At 54.7% G+C, this 8,548-nt stretch overlaps 1 protein-coding gene across 1 annotated transcript; it reads right to left on the bottom strand.

The window, feature by feature from the left end:
• Positions 1-4,256: 4,256 nt before the first annotated feature.
• On the bottom strand, positions 4,257-5,834 carry SPR (sepiapterin reductase; the record flags this gene model as incomplete). The annotated part of the gene is made up of 3 exons (XM_080619547.1): positions 4,257-4,447; positions 4,588-4,878; positions 5,498-5,834. 3 exons carry the CDS (start codon positions 5,832-5,834, stop codon positions 4,257-4,259), a joined length of 819 nt encoding a protein of 272 aa, XP_080475673.1.
• Between the last annotated feature and the right edge of the window lie 2,714 nt (positions 5,835-8,548).

The raw sequence follows: 8,548 nt of genomic DNA, 5'->3' as shown, positions 1-8,548 counted from the left end.
CAGGCACTGTGGGCACCACTGGATCTTTCCTCCCCAGAAGCACCTTTGCCGGAGGAGCAGCTCCGTCACCTTTGTCCTCAGCAGCAGCTTGTTTGTGAGCAAGGAGCTCGCTGGGCACTCGATGTCCTGGCCAAAAGTGCCACGCTCAGCGTTTCTGGCCACCGGATGGGAAAATAAAGGTCATCATCTCCCCTCTGCTGAGGAACCTTTCATAAGGGGCAGAGGAACCTGGCTGCAGCCGCCTGCCCTGCTGAGCCGGGGGCAGTGCAGGGCAGAGGCTGAGATTTGGGAGGTCGTGGGGTGCACGATGGTTTTAATTTGGGAGGCTTTGGGGAGGATTTAGGAGGCTCCTTCTCACCGCGGTGACCAGGACCTGGTCACACACACGGAAACAGAACCCCAGCGCTGACTTTGGCTCCTTTCATAACTCAGTTCCCCATGGCGCAAAGGGCACAGTGTTTCCCCAGGAATGAGGAATGGGTTAGAGGGGGTCCCATGGGGATGTGGTGCTGGTAATTGGGCCGTGTCACCCCTGAGCATCGCATTGGCACTTCCATTCCTGCCCCAAACTGCTACTGAGGCCATCACAGAGGTTTTCTGTAGTGTTCTATAGGGATATCAAGCAGGGAGATGGGTTATAGGCATCTGCACAGCTCGTGCTCCAGCTTTTTACCTCTGTTTACTCTGTTTGCTCCCTGTTTACCAGGAGAGCACCTCACCTCTCCAGCACCCATCCACTACAGAAAACTGCAAGCAAACGGATTTGCTTGAAAATATATGAGCTCAGAGCAAAAAGGGGGGCATAGAGGGATGGGATGTCCCATAGAGCCCTTGCAGCTCCACACTGGGAGAGTGGGGCTGAAGAGCCCTTCCTGGTGCTGCCACAAGCCCCAGGGCTTTGCTCCAGGGATGGGATGGGAAGGAAAAAGGAAATAGTGAGGAAAAGAGATAAAATGCCCTATGCAGCACCTTGCTGCAGGAGACAGGGTGGGAAGCAGGTGAGGGGCAGCCCCACTTGGAGAGACACCCCATGGTAGGCAGGATTTGGGGCTTCAGAAGCCCATCTTTACCCCCATCAGGGATAATGTGGGTCCTATGTGGGGTGGAGGAGGTGACCGATCCTTTTGGGGTGACCCCTTCAGCCACAGAGCTCCTCCTTAGCCCATGGGACAGCACTGCCCAAATACTGGGGCTCCCCGTGGGTGTGTTATACCCATCGGATCTACTTGGCTGGGTGACCTGGGAGCTCCTAACTCTGTAACAAGGAGAGCTCAAACCTTGGGTTTTAAATACACCCATTTCCCCTTGCTGAGCCTCTGGCACGGTCCCAGCGGCTCCAGGACGTGGAGATTCAACTAAAACCAAGTGAGTGGCCGCAGGGACCTGTGATGAGACGGTGCAGAGGCAGGAGAGGAGCCGCAGCTTGTGCCCCCTCCATCCCCGCCGAGCCGGTCCAGAAGCACCGATGTTCCCATCCTCAGGGCTGCTGCCCGTTACCCGGTCTCGGTACGCCCTCAGCTGGTCACAGAAAGTATTAGGAAAGGGAAGGAAAAGATTTCGTCTCGTTTTCCCCATAGCATCTCACAGCACCCATAGGTGCACAGGTGTTGGCTGGACCCACGGGGCGTGGGAACTGGGCCAGCAACCCGGGTAGGGGGTGCTGGTACCTAGGGGATGCTGGTTGCCAGGGATACCAGCATCCCCCGGGTACCAGGGGAGACAGAAAAGGGAGCGAAAAGCGACCCAGTTCCAAACACGAGACAGACATGGAGCTGCTAGGTTAGGTTCAGAGGAGGCCACGAAGATGCTGCAAGGGCTGGAGCAGCTCTGCTCTGGAGCCAGGCTGAGAGAGCTGGGCTGGGGCAGCCTGGACAAGAGAAGGCTCCTGAAGGGGAGACCTGAGAGCAGCTCCAGTGCCTAAAGGGGCTGCAGGAAAGCTGGAGAGGGGCTTGGGACAAGGGCCTGTAGGGCCAGGCCAAGGGGAATGGCTTGAACCTGCCAGAGGGGAGACTGAGCTGAGCTCTTAGGCAGAAGCTCTTCCCTGTGAGGGTGCTGAGGCGCTGGCCCAGGGTGCCCAGAGAAGCTGTGGCTGCCCCATCCCTGGCAGTGTTCAAGGCCAGGTTGGACACAGGGGCTTGGAGCAAGCTGCTCCAGTGGAAGGGGTCCCTGCCCGTGGCAGGGGTTGGAGCTGGAGGAGCTTTAAGGTCCCTGTCACCCAAACCATCCTATGAACCAAACCAGTGTCTCACAAATGATTTCACTGGGGTTCTGTGCAGTCTGACATAAGAACGTGTATCATTGTTGCTGATACATCCCCAGCCACTGGAGGGTGGTCAGACCTCAAGCAAGCATGCACGGTCCAAAAGTAATCCTCTCCCTTGTACCCTGGTTTTCCATGTGTCTTACCCTGAAGAACCCACCTGCATCTCCTACCCAGCTGGCACCAAATGGTCCCCATGCCCTGTATCCTCCACCTCCTCTTGCAATACAGGGCTCCTTGAGCCTTTCAGAGGGGGTTACCTTCCTCGAGCCCAAGCTCATTGTCCAAGCTCCTACAAGGGCAGGGACCCCAGCTCTGAGCCCTGCGGTTATGTTTTTGTTGAAAGCCAGATTCCCAAGATGGGGTGGGACAAGGCCATAGGGATTCAGGGTGAGGAGATGGGGAATTGTAACAGCAGCGGGTTCACCCGGGTTACACAGACCATAAGAAACACCACCAAGCATCAAACTCCAGAAGAACAACCCCATTGTCAGTGTAGGGAGCAGCAGAGGGGGCTTTGCTAATAATGAGTTTCACAAGCACAGAGGGAAGATGAAACCAAGCAGACAAGCTGGGGAGCAGTGTTTGTTGAGCTTAACGGGATTAAGTTAACACAGAATTAATGAAAGAGCTCAGAGATGGAGGAACAGGACTCCAAGAGGGCACGCTAGGGCCTTGTCGGTGCTTAACCCAGGATCTCTCCTCCCATCCTCCCAAACCCCCCTTTTAATGACACACAAGATCCAAACCAGACACGAAACTTTTAATGACTGCAGATCCAGACGGATGAAATGAGAAACACAGGGATGAGGCACTGCACTGGGGAAGGCTGTTGGCATTAAGTATAGAGGGACGCAGGGGATGCCACTGGGCTTTAGCGCAGCTCTCCTGCATCAACACACACTGCAGATCAGCTGCTTTCGATGGGCAAACCTCCAAGCACCTCCTGGAACCCCATGGAAAACGATGATAAAACCCACAAATAATCAAGAGAACAACCCAGGAGGGGCTGAAGGCCCAGATCCAGGCTTGGACCCACAACCTGCAAACAGGAGCATGGGCTGAACTCAGGGCTGTGCCTCAGGTGTACTCTAACCTGTGCTGTGCGTGGGCACAGGTCTAGAGAAGCTGGTGACCCCACCAGGCCCCCCAGATTCACATCTCATCCACAGGCAGCTCCCTCTCCTGGCCATCAATTGTGCACAACAACCCACAGGGACAGGCTTTGCTCCATGTTTTAATGCACAGAACTCACACAGAGACCACGCCAGAAGCGCAGGAGGGTCTGGGCAAGGCACTGGTGAGACACGGAATGAAGAGTCAGGGCTCTGGGAATGGCTCTTTTGCCCTTTGGTGACTTGCTCAGGTGCTGAGCACACAGCTCCTGAGGGGCAATGGGGACAGACACGGGGACACTCAGCCCTAACCCTACTGTTGGCTTCTTTGAGACCTTCTTGGTGGCTTTCTTAGCTGGCCTCATGTGCCTTGGTACCTCCTTGGCTCGCACACACTCCTGTGCAGGAGAGCTTTAACCCTTGGAAAAGGCATCTCTGGTCTCCCATCCCCAGCAGCTGAGAAACCCCTCCTTCTGCTGGAGGGTACCCAGGAGGGCTCCACAGCTGCAGCAAAGCAGTGACTGCTCCTCATCCCCACTTAGGGTATTTTAAGGCACCAAGAGGTCTTCTCTTGAAAGCTGCAGAGCACCCAGGACTCAAACAAGGTCAGCAAGGTGATCGTGGCCATGGAGATGCTGCGAGGGCTGGAGCAGCTCTGCTCTGGAGCCAGGCTGAGAGAGCTGGGCTGGGGCAGCCTGGAGAAGAGAAGGCTCCTGAAGGGGAGACCTTAGAGCAGCTCCAGTGCCTAAAGGGGCTGCAGGAAAGCTGGAGAGGGGCTTGGGACAAGGGCCTGCAGGGACAAAATGCTCTGTGATTCTATGACCAAACACAGGGCTCAGCAGAGAGCAAAGCAGGAAGGCAAAGGCAGAGGTGAGAGGAACTCAGATGTCACAGAAATCCACATGGGCACCAGAGGGGAAGGTGTCCTCCTCCAGGAGATTCACCAGCTTCTGGGCTGACACAGTGCAGTCTATCAGCTTTCTGCTCTCATGCAGGCTTTGGAAATGCTGCCGCATCTCAGGGTCTCCAGTCTTAGTCCGGGCCAAGAGCTGCATGTCCGTGTCCAGGGGACCTGGGGAAAGAGCAACCAAAACCAAATCCCATGAGGAGAAAGCAAAACCTGGGGCTCATTTTTCCCTCTGTACCTGGCTTGGCTGCAGGCATCTTATCCGCAAAGCCAGGAGAAAATGAATGACTGAGCATCCTCCTCACCCGGGGCATAGTTGAGCACACGGATATCCGGCTCCTCCAGTGCCAGCACTTGGAACATCATGTCCCGGGAAGCCTTCCCACTGCAGTACAGGGCCCAGCTCTTGAAGGGCTTCAGGGCACACAGTGAGGAGATGTTCACCACGGTCCTGATGGAGCCAGGCCTCTTCCCAAAAGCTTGCAGGGCATGGGAGGTGAGGCAAAGCGCCGAGGTGACGTTGAAGGCAAAGTAGCTGTTGATCTCATCCGGGTCAGTGAAATCCAGGAAGGATTTGGAGATGTCTCCCAGAGAGCCTAGGAAGGAAGGACACAGGAGTTAAGAGAAACCGTCGAGCATCTGAAGGGGGCTACAAGGGTGCTGGAGAGGGACTCTTCATCAGGGACTGGAGCAATAGGACAAGGGGTGATGGGTGCAAACTGAAACAGGGGAAGTTCAGGTTAGATACAAGGCAGAGGTTCTTTACTGTGAGGGTGCTGAGGCACTGGCACAAGGTGCCCAGAGAAGTGGTAAATGCTCCATCCTTAGCAGTGTTGAGGACCAGGCTGGAGAGAGCCTTGGGTGACATGGTGTAGGGTGAAGCATTCCTGCCCATGGCAGGGGGTTGGAACTGGATGATCTTGAGGTCCTTTCCAACCCAAACCGTTCTATGATTCTATAAGCAGCAAAGCACTGTGGTCCTGGCATCAAACCATCCCTGCTCTGCTCCCCCAGTTCATTAATTTAATACAGTAACAGGATCCACGCAGGGTGAAATCCCTCCTGCTCCGTCCTTTTTTTGCCTATTCACTGGCACCCAAAGCACCGATCAAGCCCCTCTGTAGGACCAAGGGCGGGCTCGCCGCGGCTGAGCCCCGTTGCCCCGGGGTCTGCCAGCCTGGAAGGGAGGAAAGGGACGAAGGTTCCCGCAGTTACCGGCGTTGTTGATGAGCAGCAGGCGGCCGGGCGGCCCGGAGGGCAGCACCTCCCGCAGCGCAGCCGTCGCCTGCCGCAGCCCCTGCTCGCAGCCCAGGTCGGCGGCTACGCACTCCACCCGCAGCCCCGCGGCGCTGCCCCGCAGCTCGGCCGCCAGCTCGGCCAGGGGGGCCCCCGAGCGCGCCAGCAGCAGCAGCACCGAGCCCTCGCCGAAGCGCGGAGCCAGCAGCCGCGCCAGGCTGCGGCCGAAGCCGCGGGAGGCGCCGGTCAGAACGCAGGAGACCGGGCCCCAGCGCCCGGGACCCGATCGCGATCGCGATCCCAACCCCGGCTCCATCCCTGCCCTGAGCGGAGGAGGCGCGGCAAAACGCCTCACCACGTGACCCGCCCCATTCATGCCCTCCCTTCACCCGCAGCTTGGTGATTGGCCTCTCCGACAGCGGCGGCACCGCCGCCTGTTCCGATTGGTCAGCGCTGTGGCCTCGGTCAGATGACGTACATAGGATGGGTGGGCGTGGCCAGAGTGGCGCGCTGGGGACCGGGTACTCCCAGGGGTAGCAGGGGACAGGGATCGGGATAGGGATCGGGATAGGGGTCGGGATAGGAATCGGGATAGGGATCGGGATAGGGATCAGGATTGGGATCGGGATTGGGATCGGGACGGGGGCACCGAGGATCGCCGGGTGCTCCCTGGCCAGTGCGCGGCTGCACTTGGATTTTTCTCCAATACTTATTTTTAATGCATTATTTTTGTGATAAACACATAAATGTATTGACATTCGCAAATCATAAATGTGGTTATGTGGATATAACTGCACGAGTTTACAATAACAGAAACAAAGCTCGCTAAAGACACAAGATTAGACAACAAGTTAAAGAAGGACGGGAACTCTTGGGCAAAACGGAGTCACATAGCAAAAGAAATTACTGTAAAGGTTAGAGAAAGAAGGGGGGGGCTTGATATAAGAAACGCTAGTGCCTGGAAAATATAGAGTTCAAGTACTTTTTAGCTTAACTTAGGTTGTAGAAAGAGAACAATGTTTATGTTGTAAGTCTGTGGAATTTAGGGGGCCCCCCTAAACATGAGTTGTTTCACACTAGTCCTCTAAAGTATCTTTAGCTTTAAAGAACAACATTTGTGTTGTAGGTCTGTGGTGAAATAACAGGATTTAGTGGCCCCACTAAACCTGAATGAGTTATTTCACACCATCCTTCTACTTTTCAGTTAGCTTAGAGACAGAGCCTCCCAAACATCTGCTAGCTTGGGATACTCCTTGCCTGCCCGTCCTGCAATAAATTTTGCAGGAAGGTCACCCTGTTCTCAATCTTTGCCAGTTAACAGAAGGATTACAGATATGGCTGCTTTCAGCTAGTTCTGTGATTACTGGGGCATCCAACTATGCCAAAGGTGAAAAGTACACCGCGAGGAAGACTGCTTACTTCATCTTGGAGACCCCAACTCACAAGAGGAAGACTGCTTACTTCATCCTCAAGACCCCTGCCTACAGTCACCGGAGAGCACTGCGCAGACGCCAAGAGGAGGAGACTTAAAGTATATAAACCTGTAACAAACATCAATCACTTGCGCCTCTGGCTATGGTCATGCGCCCAGCGCTGTTGCTTTTGCTTCATTGAATTTGTCCCTCAATAAAACCTTGTTATCTCATTCAGAGCAGTGAGGTCGTATTTAACAATTTTCACTAAAAATGTGGCTGCCCCATCCCTGGCAGTGTTCAAGGCCAGGATGGGCACAGGGGCTTGGAGCAAGCTGCTCTAGTGGAAGGTGTTGGGGTTAGTGGATGGCATGGGGTTGGGACTGGATGAGCTTTAAGGTCCTTTCCAACACAAACAATGCTGTGATTATGTAATAGAATATCTATTATATATAGAATTCCTCCATTTTTCCCCCTTACACTTACAAGTGTCAGGTTTTTCCCCTGGATAAGCCCAATCCTGGAGTGCAGCACAGGCTGGGATCTGCCTGGCTGGGAGCACCTCTGTGGAAAGGGACCTGCGGGTCCTGGGGGACACAAGCTCCATAGGAGTGATCAGGGTGCAGCTGCAGCAATGAAAGCCAACAGGATGCTGGGGAACATCATCAAGGGCATCACCAGCAGAGATAAAGATGCCATTGTCCCACTCTGCTCAGCGCTGGTCAGGCCACACCTGCAATACTGGGTTCAGTTTTGGTCCTGCTGTACAAAAAGCTGTGGATGGGCTGGAGAGGGTCCACAGAAGGGCCACAAAGATGATCCAAGGCCTGGGAAGTGCGTGAGGAAAGACTGAGAGAGCTGGGACCGTTCAGCCTGGAGAGAAGGCTCAGGGACACCTTATCACCATGGTCCAGTGTTTAAAGGATGGCTGCAAAGAGCACGGAGACTCCCTTTGGACAAGGAATCCCATAGAAAACATGAGGGGTGATGGGCACAAGTTACTGCTGGGGAGATTCCAGCTGGACACAGGAGGAAAACGTTTCCCAATGAGAACAAGCAGCCACTGAAATGATCTCCCCAGGGAAGTGGTGACTCCCTGACTTTGGACACTGTTAAGACTGGGCTGCACAGGGTGCTGGGCCATCCAGTCTAGGTCATGCTGTGGATGGGAAGGTTGGAGCAGATGATCTTGAGGTTCCTTCCAACCCTGCATTCCATGATTCTATGGAATCCCCATGCTTGCACCTCCCCAGCAATGGCAGTTTGCTGCCAGATACCACTCCATCTTTCCTCTTGGAGAAAGCCTTTGTGCAGCTTTTCCCTCTTCAATCAGTAGTTCTGACACTGAGCACCGGGTGTTTATCAGGTAACGAATGCTCCATCTGATCCCAAAGACCCCCAAAAGCCTTTTTAAGTTATGAATATCTTTGTGCATCAAGACACAAACAGCTTACAAAGAGGGTTTTTCCAAGGGATACCTGGTTTGTGTGGAATTAGCTTCCAGCTGGGCTTGGTTTCCCAGCTGTTAAATCCCCAGGACAGATGGTCCCTGTGATGCATAAGAGGTAACAAAGTGGAGTCTCACTCCATTAAGCAGCTGTAGGCTGGGCTGAAACCC

Source organism: Psittacula echo, assembly GCF_963264785.1.
Source record: "Psittacula echo genome assembly, chromosome: 1".
Classification (NCBI taxonomy): domain Eukaryota; kingdom Metazoa; phylum Chordata; class Aves; order Psittaciformes; family Psittacidae; genus Psittacula; species Psittacula echo.
The sequence above is the reverse complement of the archived record's forward strand: the minus strand, read 5'-3'. Positions and strand labels throughout refer to the sequence as shown.